This window comes from Delphinapterus leucas, chromosome 16 (assembly GCF_059928025.1).
Source record: "Delphinapterus leucas isolate spDelLeu-1000000601 "Yukka" chromosome 16, BTC_Dleu_Yukka2, whole genome shotgun sequence".
Taxonomy (NCBI): Eukaryota; Metazoa; Chordata; class Mammalia; order Artiodactyla; family Monodontidae; genus Delphinapterus; species Delphinapterus leucas.
Window position 1 is genome coordinate 86,630,944 of NC_143144.1, and position 16,935 is coordinate 86,647,878.

General features: G+C 59.2%; 1 protein-coding gene across 1 annotated transcript in view; it reads right to left on the reverse strand.

The window, feature by feature from the left end:
- CFAP46 (cilia and flagella associated protein 46) overlaps positions 1-16,935 on the reverse strand; it is an 88,306-nt gene that overhangs the window by 53,141 nt on the left and 18,230 nt on the right. The window contains exons 12-22 of the mRNA XM_089898378.1: positions 13,598-13,826; positions 13,317-13,437; positions 11,934-12,057; positions 11,593-11,723; positions 10,926-11,053; positions 9,774-9,907; positions 8,299-8,511; positions 7,000-7,165; positions 6,162-6,291; positions 5,203-5,315; positions 4,528-4,694 (exon numbers count right to left, since the gene is read on the reverse strand). Of these exons, the coding sequence (XP_089754504.1) occupies positions 4,528-4,694; positions 5,203-5,315; positions 6,162-6,291; positions 7,000-7,165; positions 8,299-8,511; positions 9,774-9,907; positions 10,926-11,053; positions 11,593-11,723; positions 11,934-12,057; positions 13,317-13,437; positions 13,598-13,826 (1,656 nt within the window). The remainder of the gene's footprint in view (positions 1-4,527; positions 4,695-5,202; positions 5,316-6,161; positions 6,292-6,999; positions 7,166-8,298; positions 8,512-9,773; positions 9,908-10,925; positions 11,054-11,592; positions 11,724-11,933; positions 12,058-13,316; positions 13,438-13,597; positions 13,827-16,935) is intronic.

Consider the following 16,935-nt stretch of genomic DNA (forward strand, 5'->3'; position numbering starts at 1 on the left):
AACCTGATTCTGGTAATTACACACTCAGAGGTGAGAATACTAATTGATTAGTAACTGCACTATTTTTCACCAAGATCTGAAAACTCTTTTCACTATTACTGTGAAATGCCATCATAAAAATTACTCTGTGACCAATTCCACACTGAGTTTCTTTACATAACTTGCAAAATAGAAAAAATGAGCATAAAAATTTGAAATACGTATAATTGTTTTGAAAACAGGTGAATCACCTGCGGTACACGCCACGTGCTGAAGTTGACCGCGGGTCCTGCTGACTGGGGACCGGGTCCAGGGCTCTGAGGGGCCAGCAAGACCACCGTGCAGTCGGCATCCCCTAGAGAGCCAAGGGCCGCCTATCTCTGCCTGTCCAGCCTCCCAGCGCCCAGCTCCAGGCCTAGACAGCTGGCCCTCAGTGTGGTGAAAAACGGGTCAGGTCCACAGCCAAGCCCGGGTAGGGGTGACCCCACTGAGAGTAGTGACACCGACAACCACTAGAGGGCAGCAACAGTCTACAAATGAGTTCTCCAAGGTCTTGAGGTGAAAACCAAACTTTTACATAGTCTTGTACGGCCTCCCCTTTCCCTATTACCATACGTAAACATTTATGTTTTTAGCCTATTTTATTATAAGAATTGCTGTTTTAAAATAAAAGTTAATTTAAGGATCACTGAGGAAAGAATGGCGAAGCTGGGGCACACACCCGTCACCGCAGCAGGCACCCTGCCACCCAGTCCCCTGACAAGCTCTGCTGTGCCCGCAACAAGTAGTGAAATCAGCCTTAATTCCGTTATAGGAAGACGAGGCAGCAGCCCTCAAACACTGACTCTTCCTTTATGAATGTAGTCTTTTTCTTTCTTTTAGAATTAACCTTCTAATTTTTATCAAAGTGGTACCTACCACATGGTTGAGAACTACTCCCCTACCCAGCCCCCAGTCCTATTCTCAAGAGGGAATGACTCCTAGGTCTTCAGCTCTATCTTCTAGCAGGTATATGCTTTCCTCCAAAAAACTGGCTTCTATCTTGATTTCCCAATTTATGAATTCTAAACATTACCTACAGAAGTCCCTTTTCCCAACTTATGAATATAGCTGGTCCCAGCATTACTTTTAATTCCCTTATTTATTATCTTTGTACCTCAGAATATCTTGTGGACCCTCAACAAGTGACACCCGGCTATTCAGCTTCTCAGATGAGGGTCTCACGCCACCTGTCCTCTTCCCCCTTCCCGCTGCTAAAGTATGTTATCTGTGCTTTTACTTTACTTTCGTACTGTCAAAACTGGTAACATTGATATTTTATTGGGTAACCACAAATAAGTCTTCCTTGTCAAAATGCTAATCCTAACACTGGAATATCAATAAACATCAAGATAATGTCTGTGTTTTTCACTGAAGAGGCAAGCTATTACCTTTGTTATCTCCTGGCATTTCCAACTGGCTTTTCTCCCTCCCTCCTTTACCACAATACCTGTAAACTCTCCACAACACTGGGTCCTCCTTTGGCCCTGCCCACACCCCCAAGACCCTCCCCTACATCCTTGCCGAGGAGGCTCTCTCAGCAAGCAGTGCAGCTGGGCACCTTTTCTGGATTGCATCTCCATTTCCAGCATCCAACATCTTTCTCTTTTCTGGGTTACTCCCTTGTTTTTCTGGAGTGTATCCTCAATTAACTTTCTAAAAACAGGTGTGTGACAAATACATTTTCTAGGTCCTCATCTGTTTAAAAGTAGCTTTCTTTACCGGGATACTTGAAAGTTTGGGTGAGTTAGAATTACATGTTGAAAACTACTTCCACTTAGAACGTTCCACTTTCTTCTAGCTGCTAGTGATGGTTTCTGAGAAGACTGATGCGTTTCTATTTCCTTCTTCTTTTTCTTTTCTTCTAAACACTGTAGGATAGTCTCCGTATCTGCCATGACCTGATGACCCCATGACGTATCTGGATGTGAGTATCTCTTCATTCTTCTCGCCGGTCATTTAGTGGGAGGGTCAGTCATGAGACGGTGTCCTCTGCTCAGGGAAGCTCCTGCTTTTCACCCCTTTCTTAAGAACGCTGTCTCCCCTCTTTCTGGAATTCCAATAGCTGGGTTTAGGACCTCCTATTGTTTCTTCTGGCTTTTCTGTCACATTTCCTGTCTGTCCTTCTTCATATATTTCCTGCACGATTTCCTCACACTTTATCTTCTAGCCCTTCACTGACTTTATTTTCAACTTCAGAAATTACCTTTTTAATTTTGAAGAGATCTTTAGTCCTTTTCCTTTTATTCCTCATTCCTTTTCCATAACACATTTTAACTTCTAAATGCTGCATCTTCTCAAATACCTTGGACGTTATTATTATTATTTTTTAAATACTTCTTCTGATCATCATGTAATCTGTTCTGTGGAATGAATTACAGAAACCTCAGCTACAGCTAGAGTCAGGCCAGGCCTGTCAGGGAGGTCCCACGTCCGCCACACACCGCAATTACCCCAAACAAGAAGGGGCCTCGCCTACATCTCAGACAGGAAGGGGCCTCGCCTACATCTCAGATAAGAAGGGGCCTCTACTCACTGTGCAGCAGGAGGAAGGAACCATCCCTCCACCCCCGACAGCCCGGCCGATCAGAGTCCGGCACAGACAGCCAACAGGAAGCCTCGGTACTTTGGACCCCCAACTCCCCCAGTGGACTCTGGCTATCACAGCCCCCCCGACTCCCCCTTTTTCCTAGCAAAGCAAGATCCCCCTCCTTGTTTTCCACATTTCCTGTGGTCCACCGAAGTTTGCATTTCCCTAATTGCAATTCCTCCGCTATTCCTGAATGAAGCCGCCTCCCCTGGTGAGGTAACTGGACATATTACATTATAAAGGCTGACAGTTTCTTCCGGAGTAATTCTCCCTATTTCTTCCCGTTGGTCTTCTCTTCAGAGCTGAGGGCCTCTCAAAAGTCTGAGGAACCTCGGTTCACACTGGAGAGTGTGTATAAGATGCTGTGGGGAGCTCGGAATGGCTCGTCTGCTGACGGGCACAGCTTTGCAGTTGTTGGTGGAGACCAGTGTCTGGTGGGGACCCCTGTGCTAAGGACCAGAGGCTTCCGGGAAGAACCCCGAGTCCCTGGCTGCTATCAGATGTCCTGCCGGGGGGCCGGGTGTTCCGTGCGCTACCACTGCGCCTTCTCCATCTCCGTAGGCTGGGCACCTGAGCCAGCGGCCCCCTGGCCGTCACGGAGCCCTCGGCCCCCACCTGCTGCACGGTGAGGCCAGGGCAGGACGTTCGAAAGCCTTTCAGAAGCCAAGTCCTTCTCAGGATGGATTGTTGAGCAAAAGCCACCTCTGTTTTGGAGGAAAGGCAGTCACGAGGGAAAGCCCCTTGCGGGGGTGGGCGCAGTGAGACATGCTGGGCTGGCCTGGGGGCTCCATCCAGCCTCTGCTTCAGCTGCCTTGGTTTTCATGCAAGCAGCTGCCTGGGCTCCGGTCCCCGCTCCGCCTCCACCTGCTGGGTGGCCTCGGCGAGGGCCTCAGCCTCTGCCTGCCTTGGTTTCCTTGCTCCCAGTACAGGCACGGCAGCCCCTGCCCAGGAGCCACTGCAGGGACAGATGAGGTGCGGGTGGGGCCTCCACGGGAGCTCTGAGCAGCCTGTGGCCTTGGCTGCGTGCGAGGCGGGTGACCACAGCTCGGGTCATGGTCACTTGTCAGCCCCCAAACACCCACAGGGGTGTCCCACGCAGGCCCCAGAGCAGCTGCTGGGACGTGGTGGCCGTGCTCCCGCACCTGGCCCCGGGATCCTGACCGAGAGAGGCTCAGGCCTCCACTCCCATCACCCAGAGGCAGGAGGCCAGGCCTCCTTGGATCCGGCCTCGAGCGGTCAGCTTGGCTGTGCAGCCACGATGGGTATCTTCCTGGCCTGGGGGCCAGGATCCCGTCTTTCAGGAAATAGACTCAGAAGTAAGGCAAAGAGAAGAGCCTCAAGGGAAACAATCTTTACAGCAGAAATACTCACAACAGAAACAACGTTAAAACAGCCTCCTGTTCAGGAAGACGGAAGGATCAGGAGCCCTGATTACCGACGAGCTGAACGGGGCCCGGGGCACAGGAGCAAGCGGCCTGGAGCGCCTGCGGCCATCCCGGGGGCCCTGGAGAGCCCGCCGCCAGCAGAGCTCGGGCGGAGAGGAGCCAGTGGCAGGGGGGCTATTTTCATTTCACTGAAATCACCCTTCAGTTACTTCCGAATTTACGTGGCCTCCTAAGTCGCCTGCTCAAAACTAACTCTCAACAAAGCTGCCTGCCTGTGGGAGCGGCCGCCGGTCGAGCCTTGCGGCCCTTTCGGCCTCTGAGCCCCCGTCACGCCCGCAGCTGGCGGGGCTCGTGGGGCCTCGGGATCCTGCTGAACACGGCTCTCCAGGGGCCGCAGCTGAGGCGTTGCCCCGGCCGACGCGGGGCTGGCGGGGCGGCTCCAGGGCCGAGCGGGTGAGGCTGCGGGCCCCGCCCGGCAGGCTCGGAGGAGGCACCGCGCCCCAGGGACACAGGTCGGGCGCTGGGGCGACTCACGGACTGAAGGCCTGCAGGTGCTTGATGCCCGTCTGGATGGCCTTCTGCGAGCAGGCCATGGTGGCCTCGTGGTCCCGGGCCACGTAGGTGAAGTGGGTCAGCCGCGTCAGGGTCTGCAGCTCCACGAGGGGGTCCGACCAGCTGCACTCCGAGGCCATCTTCACCAGCTGCCGGTGGCGGGGGAGAGGGGCGTCTGTGAGTGGGTGGGGGGCGTCTCTGCTGCCAGCTCACGGCTGACATCACATGGGTGGGTCCAGTGGTCACCCGGCCTAGGCTGAGTCACCCGCAAGGTTGAGGCTCCAGCTGCCTCAACCAACTGTGGCCAAGCCTGGGTGGGGCTGGTGGGTTGGGGACAAATGTCCCAGTGTCCACAATGCGTTCCTGCCACATGGGCAGCCCTGCCCTCTGACGAGCCAGGGGACCAGACTCAGGGGCCCGGAGGGGCCGCTCTGCTCTGCTGGGAGCGCTGTGCAGAGGACACGGCACGGCCGCTGGCCGCCTGGGGCTCCTTGTCTCGACAGCGCAACTCGAATGGCACCTCGAGTTGGGGAGCCTTGTCGGGGCACAGCCCCTGCAATGCCTACCAGGCGCCTAGTGACAGCTGCGTGGGCCAAGGGGGAGCGAGGTGACTTCTGGGGGGAGGTGACACCTGTGGGGTGAGGGAGCGACAGCTACCTGAGCCAACGGGGGCACCGTGAAGTCCATGAGGCCCAGCCCGTTGCAGGAGTGCATCTCCAGAGCAACGAGGACTCCGGTCACCGAGTTGATGTCCTCGTTGGCGCTCTGGTGGGAAGGAAGTGCAGAGGGCCCGTCAGCCCCGGGGCTGGAGAATCTGGACTACTCGGGAAGTGACCCTGGGAAACATCAGCTCTGCGGCAACGATGGGAGCTGTTTGTGTAAGCGTTTGTCTCCGAGCTACCTCTTCACGTAATAAAGAGGAGTAGGCGCTGCAGCCCCCAAGGTGGCCCGGCGGCTGGCTGAGCCGGCCAGAGGTGGAGGGCAGGTGGCCAGGCACAGCGGTGGCCCTCTGTCTGGAGGCCCCTGCCTTGGTCCTGCTCCAACCCGGTGCTCACTCCTGGCAGGCTCAGATGCCCCTCCCTGATGGTCCCCGCCTTGCCAGCCTCACTTCCCACCTGAGCCACGTGTCCTGGCTCCAGCTGGGGCCCCAGGGAACCTCCCACTGGTCTCCATCCACGGCCCACGTCTTCAGGAGGAGAAGCCGTGGGGCTGGCCCTGCCCCCTCCCCTCTGGGTCCCTGGTGGCTCCCCTGCATCCTCACCCCGACGGCCTTGCGTTCACAGCTCAGGTGGCCCGTGGGGCCCTGCCAGGGAGGTGTCCCCCTGTGGCCTAGACACACCTCCAGATAAAGCCACAGCGAGGTGTCACTGAGGGTGCACAGCGCCCCCAGAGACCCAGCGGCTCTTGGTGGACAGTTAGAACCGTGGCCAGTCGGCTGGAGGAACGAGGGGATGTTCCAGCGGCCAGGCAGGCAGAGGAGGCCTCACGCCCCATCTCTCGGGGGTCGGCCTGGGCAAGGGCGGACCCTCCTGAAGGGAAGCACCCTTCCGCAGCCCCGCCGCCCCGTCCCCCAGGCTGCTCGCCCTCGGGCGGGGAGGACTTCAGCGGGGGCGCCCCGTCCGTGCCCAGGCGCGGCCCGACCTGCTGCCGCAGAAGCTGCTTGGCCTTCGCCCACGTGGCGATGAGCTGCTGCCGGGTGCTGACGGGCACTGTCCCGTTGGTCAGGTTCAGGGCGAACTCGCAGACCTGAAACGGAGGTGTCCTTGCTCATGACACCTGAATCCAAACAGGGAACCCGAGCCAAGACCCAAAGCTGCAAAAACAAGCAGACCCGGCTCTGGGTCCAGAAGGGACGGTGGCCCAAACACGCACTAGTCCTGGGGCTGAGGCACAGCCTCAGGAGGAAGGAGGCACTGCTCCCGGCCACACCTGGGGCAGCCGCAGGCTCTGCGCATCCCTCAAACTCACTACGGAACTCACTTTCTCTCACGTTTACTAGGAATGGGTGAGGGGTCATCCGATGCTTGTCAACACCCATCAACATCCCTCCTCCTTGACTGGGAAGACCGCCACACAGTCCACGTCACCAGGAGACGCAATCAGGGGACAAACAACCCCACTCGGTCACCGTGGAACCGTCCGTATCCCTGGCCTGTGCATCTTTCATTTGGTGTTGCGGCTTTCCTGTTCTGAACTGGCACTGGTCCTATTTTTCTGGCCTTATGTCCACATTTTTCTGAGCTCTGGGACTTGCAGGGACGTCCCCACCACTGACACCCAGGTGTCCTCGTCTTGTTTCCTCGCTCTTAGAGAAAGCGTGCCCCCCACCCCACGCCCCATTTCCGGGCACCTGAGAATGCCTGCAGCTTCCTTCCTCAACTGCTCTCCCACTGACGCCTGCACTGACCGGGGTCTGCCACCCCCCGGCTCCGATCCCACCCTCGGGCGCGGCACCTCCACTGCGGTCCTGACTTCAGAGGCGGCCTCAGGGTCTAGCGGAGTATAAAGTGGGTTTGAGCGTGTGTGTCTTCTAGACTTCTCTGGCGTCGGGGCTGGGATCCAGGTGATGATCAGGCCTTGTGCCAGGGTGCTGCAGAGTGTCGCCAGCAGCGCCAAGTCTCTGGAAGAGAAGCATGTCCGGGCCAGGCCATTCCAGGGAGGAAGCCGTGGTGACAGGACTGCCTGCGGTGGAGGCTCGTCCTCCACCAGGCGGCCTTCACGCCTGGGAGACACCTGTGCCGCGTGGGCTGGACTCCTCAGGGAGTCCTGCGGGGCCTGGACAGAAAGGCCCACCTGGCCACCGTGACCACTGCCGGGCCGTCCAGCAGGCCCTCCACTGGGCGACGGATGGAGCGGGCTTGGACCAGAACCTCCCTGCTTCTTCCTGAAACGTCTCAGCACCAAAACATTTAAAACCATCAAACGCGGTCCGACCTGTGTCTACGACAGAGACACGGACACCCGCCTAGAAAGAGAGGTGCTCCCGCAACCCCTACGGTCCTGGGGACTCTGCCAGGGCCTCGCGCCCAGAGGAGAGGTGAGGGCACTGGCAGGCCCGTCCTCCATGGCTGCCCCGTCCTGTTCGCAGTGTAAAAATCCCCATGTGCACATGTAGCTGCGTCCGGACTCACTGAAGCCTTTCTGCTTCGGGATCTGGCGAAAAAGTTTACAGTCGCGTGTTTAGACTAAGTGCCCAAGCAGCAGAAAGCACAAAGAGGGCTTCACACAGTCGCCCTCATTAGGTAAAGGTCTGGCCTGACTTGACGCTTTCACACTTCCAACTTCAGCTAGTGAAGACACCGGTCTCTCATGAGTTCACACCACCTGGATATGAAAACTCCCGGACACTGATTTCCAACCCGCCCCAAATCAGACCAAGGTCGGTTTCCACCCCTGTTCCTACGAGGCTTGGGCCTCGCCAACCTCCCTCAGAATCGCACTGTTTGCAACAAGAGTGTGACAGGCTGGGAAGCTGCGTGGCAGTGGTGCTGCTGGGAATCCGTGTACGGGCCCGAGGGCGTCTGAGCACCTCATCGATCCCCACACGTTGCCCTGCGGCTTAGGGAGGGTGAGTATCTTGCTCGGGGTGCACGGCCAGTACACAGAGGCCCTGTCACTGCTAGGCACTAGGTGAGGGTGGCCCCGCACGTCCCACCCCACAGCTCCCGGCCCGATCCCAGGGTCTCTGGCAGGGGCAGGATGGGGCCCTCCTGGGAAGCCAGGATGCACACAGCGACCGCCAGCCTCACCCACCCGCTGTGGCCCATGGCCTTGATGATGCCCAGGAGGTGGTACAAGGCGTCCACGAGCTCCCTCTGGCGCCCGGCCGTGATGAGGTGCTGGTTGTGATTCAGGACGCAGACCACGGCGTTCTGCACGATCCACGCCTCCTGTAGGCTCTGCCCAATGTCGGCCGAGCGCAGCCAGCTGTTCATGGTGCACTGCGACAGGCCCTCTACCCAGGCCCTACAGAAGGCGCGCGTCAGGCTCTCCCCGGGTTAAGAGCCTTCCCAAAGCGGCAGGAAGACACCAGTGTGAAGCCATCCCTAGAGCCCAGGGGCCAGAAAGCTGCCTGCTGGGGGCTGCCCGCCACTCCCGCTGAAGGACCCGGCCTGCCCATCTCCTCCCACCTCCACCCCATCCGCCTGGCTCTCCCATCTCCCTGCTGGATGCCCCTCGCCCTGCCCCTCCCTGGCCGAGGACGGACCCCTGGCCGAGGCTTGCAGGCCGCCAGTCCAGCTCTGCACCTGCCTGTGCCCAGTCTCCCCGGCCCATCACACGCAGGCTGCCCTCCTCCGTCCACATGGGCGCGTGGGACCTGCTGGCCTCAGACCAGCACCTGGCAAGCCCTTTCTCTAAAGGGCCAGACAGTACCCTGGGCTTCAACAGCTGCATGGAGTCTCTGTTGTGTGTTTCTCGCTATTTAATTTCACAAACTTAAAAGCCATCAAAACCACCGTTAGCTCGTGGGCTGTACAAAAGCGGTGGTCAGGTGTGGCCTGGGCCCTCCCCCAGGCGTGGGGAGCCCGGCGCCGGACGGGAGTGGCAGTGGCCCCTGGGGAAGGCCGCGGGCTGCGCTCTCACAGGCGACTTAAAACACCAAGACAAACCCCATCTGCACAAAATCAGGGCCCTCCTCCCTGTGCCTCTCGTGGGCAGAGGGAGTCTGGCGGCATCCCCAACTCCCTCCACAGCAGGCGGGTGTGAGGGCCCGTCCACTGGGTGCAACAAACAGGAAAGTGGCCCCTGTCCGCATTCAGCGGGAAGCAGCCAACAGCCTCGGCTCCTGCGACACCGCAACGTGGACACTCACTCACCACCGCGTTCACCTCTCAAATATTTAATTTTAGATGAAACAACGGCTAAAAACTGTGGTTGTTTCCACAGCACCTTGATTTCGTGATTGAACCGCATTTGGCATCTCACGTGGGCAAGTCTCTGTGGGTTTCCTGTGGACCCTCTTTCCGTTCACATACTTCCCGGGACAGTTTCCCATGGCCAGCCCCGACTACCGCTTCCCTCCGCAGACACCAACTCCCTCACATCTCGTTTCCACCAATAACGAGGAAGACTAACCACAGCGAACAACGACATGAACTAGTGAGCCGCGCTGGACAGCCGGCCACTTCCCTCGCATGTCTGGGCGTGGCCCCCGTCCCAGCCTGTGCCCCCGGGCCACACATGAGCCGTGCCAGGTGCATAGGACGCGCCCCCCGCGGCTCCCCTACCGGTACGTAATCCACTCGGCGTTGTCCTCTGGGGACTCAGGTATGTAGCCCACCGGGTGCTGACTCAGGTCCTCAGGGGGCATCGGACAGTCATTCAGCTGCACGCCCTCTGATCGCAGCAGGTGGACGGTGGCCTGCAGAGGAAGTGAGTGGAGTGGAGGAGAGGTCCCGGGAGCACAGACCCAGCGCGATGCCCCCAGGGCCTTCCCGGCCCCTGGGTCCTCCCTGCCTGCAGCGACACTTCCCCCACCCCACGCCGTTGCTTCACCCATACACGCTGCATCTCAGAGAGAGACCGGCTCCTTTCGAGAGCACAGCCTGAGCCCCCAGGGACACAAACATCCCCTTGTCACACCACAGGCGCCCACGGCAACCCAGTTCCCGTCCCTCCACGGCTGTGCACGGAAGCCCTGCAGGCTGACAGGACCAAGGACGGGGGCAGGTGGCCTTGCCTGCCTCCCGGGGGTGATGCCAGCTCCATTCCTGGCTCCGGAGTCACCTGCCCCCAGCTCTCAGCATGGCCTGGCCCTCAGGAGGCGCTCAGCAAACCCTCGCTGAACGAGCCGGGGAGTTCTGGCCAGGTTACCCCATCGACCCCCAAAATAAACAACCTCGAGTGGCCCCAAGAATCCCGAAGTTACAAAGTATCACCAAAATCACCACCACGTGCAGGTGCAGGGATGCCAGTGCCAGCTTAGACCCAGCTCAGCCACCTGGCTGACGCTGGGGTCTCTGCATGCTCACTGCTGGGGGCGGGAGCGACCCCAGGTCAGGGCTGAGGGGGATGGTCGCCAGCAGCCTTCAGCGGCCTCTGAGGGGCTGAGATGAGAACACACGCTCCTCCCCGACAATGGGTTCAAAGTGCTTTTGAAGCTATCCCCATGCAGAGGGCACTCCCAAATCCAGTAACCAGCAGCCTGCAGTACCTATGTCACCGTGGATTCACAGCTCAAACATTACTTCTAAGGAAAATGAACATCTACACCCCTCACGATACATTCTGATTTATATCTTTCTCCCAGAAAATCTCCCAAGAACCCAGGAAAACTTCCCTAAAGGACAGGCTCCTTCGGGAGCAGGGCTGGGGTATAGGGCCACGTCCGTGCAGACGCAGGTGACACGGGGGCCGAGGGGCCGTGGGCAGGGACGCACCTCAGCGTTGATGAACCCCACCTCCGCGAACTCGCGCAGCAGGCTGGGGGACACCGGCCTCTGCAGGGTGGCGTCTGACTGGCCCGAGGAGTCCTGCTCCGCGCCGTCCCCGCCCTTCTTCTTCTTCCCTGGAAACAGCAGAGCGGCAGGATGCTCAGAGCCCGAACAGCCTTTCAGGGAACGCGGCGCAGCCCCGGGTGCGGTGGCGGGGTCTCTGCGAGGTGGCACTGTGCCCAGGAGGGGCTGGCAGAAACCTCCCAAGCGCAGGGGCCCCACGGGGTGGTGAGGTGTCCCCAAAGCCAGCTTGGCCATGGCCAGTCTCCCGCCGATTCCCTGACAGCTGGGCTCTTGGTTCTGTTTGTGCTGTTCTGCCCCTCGAGAGGCCCCGGCCCCGCCCCCAACACCGAGGCCCCGGGCCTCCTGGGACTGCCTGCAGGTCCCCGCATCCTCACCGTCCGCAAGACCAACCTCTTCCAGAGACCTGCAGGCCGGACTCGTGCGGACCCAGCGCTGACGGGGGGAGCTGGCCCAGGCCCATGCTCTGCCCGCAGGCCCCCCGCCTGCAGCCCTGGGTCCCCTCGCTGAGCCCCGCAGACCCCGCAGCAACCCCAGGTCGCCTGGGGAGATCCCGCCAGTGTGGGCGCCCAGGCGTGGCCCCGGGGCCTACCTCGCTTGAGCCTCGCCTGCCGCTCCACCTTGCCGACGTCATACGCGAGGCAGAAGCGGCTGGCCGTCCGGCACACATCCCACACGCCCTGCTTCCGGGCCACCTTGGCCAGCTCGGCCCAGATCTGTACCCTGCACAGGTGCACGATGAGCTCTCTGCTCGGGAGAACCGGTGCAGGGCTCCTGCCATGAGCCCAGTGGACGCCCCAGCCTGGACGCGAGGTGACGGGCAGACCCGCGGGGGTGCTGCCCGGGGCCAGGCGAGGGGGCGGGCAGCGGTCCGGTGCCCCCGCCGCGACGACCCAGGAGACCCCGCACGCCCCCCGGCCACCGCCCGCTCACCTCTCCTTGGCGTTCCGGCCCCGCAGGCACCGCACGTGCCCCGCGGCCTTGTCCACGCTGAGGGAGTGGTGCCGCGCCTTTGCGTACAGGTAGGTGAAGCGGCCCCGCTTTTTCCCGGTGGAAACTGAGGGTAAACAGTGGGACGGGGCAGTGACGCGGCGGGTCTCGGGTCAGGGCACGTTCCCGCAACCCCAGCGTGCAGGACTCTGGACGGGTGTGGTGGCGCCTGCCGGGCATCTTTTGACCTTTTCATGAAGATTAGGTCCCGCTAGCTGTGCCTTTGTGGGGGAGGGGCGCCGGGCACCAGGGGCAGCTGGTGCGCAGAACGACCCCCTCTGCACCCGCCGGGCCGGCCCCAAGAGCCTCCACCTGCGCCCAGCACAGTGGTGGCCTCCGTCCCCACCATCCCCCACCTTCAGGAGCCGACTGGCGGGGACCCCGCATAAGGCCCCCGTCTGGCCAGGTACTCCTGCCCGGCCCCTCGCCGAGTGAAACGCACCAAGAGAGCCCGAGCGCGTCCGGGGCGGCTGCCCACTGGGCCCGTGCCCCTCACACTCAGCAGGACAAGAAGGAAGCACGGGGTGGCACTGCCACGCCCCGGACGGGGTGACAACAGGACCTGGTGACGTGAGGCGGCCACAGAGACAGCACAAGGTCCGTGGCCCACCAAGGCCAAGGGTCACATCCTAGAGCCATCCCCCAGTCCACATCCCAGATCCACCACACTGGCCACCGTGGGCTCCCTCCGCAGCTCCTGTCTGCGGACGGCGGGGGCTGCCCGGCTGAAGGCTGCCGGGGGAGCCAACACTAAGGGAGCCCTGGGCGACCTCAGGTGGGACTCCGAGAGGAAGGGCGCCAGCGTGCTCCAGAGCCGGGCGCTAATCTGCCATCTGCAAGGGTTCGATATACTTGGGGGTAATGCAGAGAAGCCCAGGACCCCCATCCTCGGGGGAGACGGTGGTATGGGGGCAGTGCCCCCTAAAGTATATGAGGAAGCCCTGACCCCCAGAACTCCAGAATGTGGCCTTGTTTAGAGATGGGTCTTACCAGGAAAAATTAAGTTAAAGTGAGGTCATTAGGGTGGGCCCTAATCCATCATGACGGGTGTCCTTAAAAGGGGAAATTGGACACAGAGAGAAACAGGTGCAGAGGCAAGCCAGCCGTGTGGGCCCCGGAGACAGGCCCAGGCGGCCCCTTCCTCCAGCCCCTCGGTCTCAGGCTTCGGGCCTCCAGGCTGTGTGAGCCTCCCCCTGCGCCACGGGAGGTGCTCTGTCGCGCGGAGTGGGGACAGGAGGCTGCACACCAGCACCTGAGGCCCGTGTGGGCGGAGGTCGAGGGCGGGTGGGTTCAGGCGTGTGTGTGCTGCTGAGAGAGCCTACACACCTTTGGCCTCGTTCTCACTGTCGAGCACGATCTGGAAGGTGTCAGGGGCCAGGGCCAGGCCCGCGGTCACCAGCAGCGCCCGCTTCTTGCGCACACTGTCCTCGGGCATCGTTTTCTTTGCCTGCGAACGGTAGACGGTGTGATGAGCGCCCTCATCGTCCAGAGCAGCACCGCTGCCCGTCTCTGCTGAGCGCTCCTGGCCTGACGGGGCCCCGCCCAGGACGCCTGCCCTCCCCAGGCGCAGAGGCCCCAGGTCCCAGGTCCGGGGGGGCGGGGCGCACCTGCTCAATGGCCAAGGTGGCCTTGTCTTCGGTGCGCTCGGGGACCTGGCACGGCGTGGCGCAGAGGTGCAGGCGGTTGAGGGCCATCCTGAGCGTGTCCTGGTAGAGGCCCAGGGTGTCCAGGAGCACGGCCTTCCTCAGGTGCTCCATGGCAGGCTCCAGCCGGTCCGCACCCTCCTCAATGTACGCCATCTCCATGTGCACTTGGCAACGGAACAGGACCATGAGGCTGGGGGGACAGACAGCATTGCAAGAGCCCGGCGGGGCTGTCGCGAGGTCCCCCTGGTGCCCGGTTTTCCAGCCCCGCCTTCCACCCTTCGTTATCCCAAGGACCCACGGAGGACCAAGAGGCGGTCCCTGCAGACCACAGGAGACCTCAGAGCCCACTGGCGCACCAGGGCCGAGGAGTGGTAGCTGGGCCCAGCCGGGCTCCGTGCTACAGAGAACGGCTGCGGCACGAAAGCCAGGCGGCGGGCTCAGCAAACATGGGGTGCCCGACGCTGCCTCTTGTCCAGCACCCCGGGAGGCTCTTGGCGTGGCCAAGCAGGTAAATTTAGTACAACCGAAGCCCAGGCTTTGCCTCAGCGGATGGGCCCTCTCGGCTCTGCTCTGAGTTCTCTCCGTCTCATCGGCCGAAGCACACACACCCCTGCTCAGAACGCCTCCCGTGGACCCGTGGCCCTGCCTGGCGTTTGCTCCTGCTGCTGCCTCTGCTGGAGCCTCCTGGGCTGGGCGGGGCTGGAGACGGCCGTGTCTAAGATGGTAACACAGTCTCCTCAAAGCCTTTCATCCACAGCACGCAGAGCCCCATGCCACAGCCTCCACCCTGGACGCGAGCATCAGAAAAGCCAACAAATTTGGTCGAATTAAAGTTCTAGGAGACCCATGAGCTGACCCTCAGCCACGGCAAGGCATAAGTGTCACACGCTAGGCCTGTGACCTCAGGGAAGAGGACGCAGTGCCCAAGGCGCCTGGAGGCTGGCGCTCCGCTGCTCGGGGGCCGAGTGGCGGGCAGGAGAGGACACCTGGTTGATGCCAAGGGTGAGGTCTGCGCTCCCGTCAGGGAAGCAGGTTCCACAGGCTCTGCCTGGAAGCCTGGACAGCAGCCATTAATGGGCCACTTTCTTCTATCTTGAGGCAGGGGAAGAGGAGGCCCACAAAATGCGAGCCGGACCAGCACCGAACTGTGCTCTGGGCAGCCTGACCCTGAATCCATAATGCGAGACTCATCCAGGGCTGGACCACGCGAGGAGCCATCTGAGGCAAGCTGACACCACAGAGAGAGGTCTACACAGAGGCACAGCCCTGGTCAGGAACAACCTGGCAGGCGGAGAGGTCTACACAGCGGAACAGCCAGCATCAGAAACAACCTGCCAGGGGGAGAGGTCTACACAGAGGAACAGCCCTGGTCAGGAACAACCTGGCAGGCGGAGAGGTCTACACAGCGGTACAGCCAGCATCAGGAACAACCTGGTAAACCATTGGCTCAAGGAAGCCACCGAGATGATGGTGAGTAAGCACAGCAGATTCGAATGAGAGACTCCGTCCCTGCCAAAACAGGATGAATGGGACCAGATGAAAAGGACTTAGAAATGAGTAATTTTCTGAGTTCCTTCTGCTTCCAACTGTGATCAAGTCTCTGCCATGAGTAGCCACTGTGAAGCTGGACCAAACACAGCACTGGGTCTGGGCAGCACAAGCCTCGGGTCCCTGGAGGCGGGAACTCAGGAAGGAGCCCGCGCCCTGACTGGAGACAGTGTCCCGTGGCATCGCGGGCAGAGCACTGGGCCCGGAACCAGGGCACCTGCCATCCACAGGGAGGGTCTCTGCTCTGGGCTGGTAAGGCTGCTCCAGGCTGGAGAAGAGGAGCCGGGTACCAGAGCAGCTGTTGCAGGCCTGCCCACCAGAGAGGAGAGAGCTGGGTATCCCTCACTCACACCCCGGATGTCAGCCGAGCCCACGGAGATCGCGGGTGCAACCGGGCTAGAGGTTGAGCCCCACTGAGACAGGCTGGAAGACACTGTAACCTTCCAGAGATATGGCCAACAAAACAAGAAGCCAGCTCTCAACCAGTAACTGAAGTACTCAAGAGAACAAAAAGCAACACTCTCTTAAAAAAGATCACAGAATCCACAGACTCCACAGTGCACCAACCACAACATTCGGTACACAATAAAAAACTACTGGACACGCAAGGAAACAGGAAAAGGTAACCCACAGTCAGAACGTTAAGAGGGGCCAGATGCTGGGTTTTTATCAGAAACTACGAAGGCCAGAAGAAAATAAAACAACCTCTTCAAAGGGTTTAAAGAAGAAAAAATCTGTAAACCCAGAATCCAGCAACTGGTGAAAATAATCTTCAAAGATGAAGGTGAGGTGAAGTCATTTTCAGATCAACAAAAGCCAAAAGGATTCGTCACCAGCAGTCATGCATTACAAGAAAAAAATAAAGGAAGTTCCTCAGGCTGAAATAACAGCAGAAAGAAACTTGGATCTGAGGGTAAGAAAGAAGGGCGAGCCTGTGGGATTGACAAAGAAGTGGGCAAATATAAGAGACTATTGATTTTCTCTGTAATTTTCTTTAAAAAACCACTGGCTGCTAAAAGCAAAACAATGACACTGTAAGATGAGGCTCATAACACATTGAGAAGTAAAAGACATGCCAACAACCACACAAAGTGGGGTAGATGAAGGGAAATGCATGAGGTTTTCCCTTTGCCAGGTGGGAAGCACCACCTCACACAGACTTGGCTAAGGAGGATGTGCACTGTTAGCCCTACAGCAATCCCCCCCACCCCAAGGGTACAGTGGACAAAAGAGCTGATAGAGGAAGTAGATGTAATGGTAAAAAATTCAATTAACCTCAAAGAAGGCGGGGAAAGAGCAGCAGCAGAACAGAAGGGACAAATGGAAACAAATGATGAGATTGTAGACAAGTTCAAAGCTACACTAAATGCAAAGAGACTAAATACACCAGTTAAAAGGCAGAGATTATCATACTGGACAGAAAGAAGTCAGACCAAACTACATGCTCTTAAAAGCTGTGTTCTACACTTTAAGTTGAAAGATCCACAGAGGATGAGACTTGAAAGGATGGAAAAAGAAATGCTTCAGACGGGCCCAGATGGTTTCACTGGATTCTATCAAACATTTAAGGAAGAAAACACCAATACTGCACAAACTCCTTCAGACAGCAGAGGAGGAAGAATCCTTCCCACCTTCCCAATACATTTAATAAATTCAGCATGACCTTGATGTCAAAACCTGACAAAGACATTACAAAAGAAGAAAATCACAGGCCAACGTCCTCATGAACCTACACGTAAAAATCCTTAACA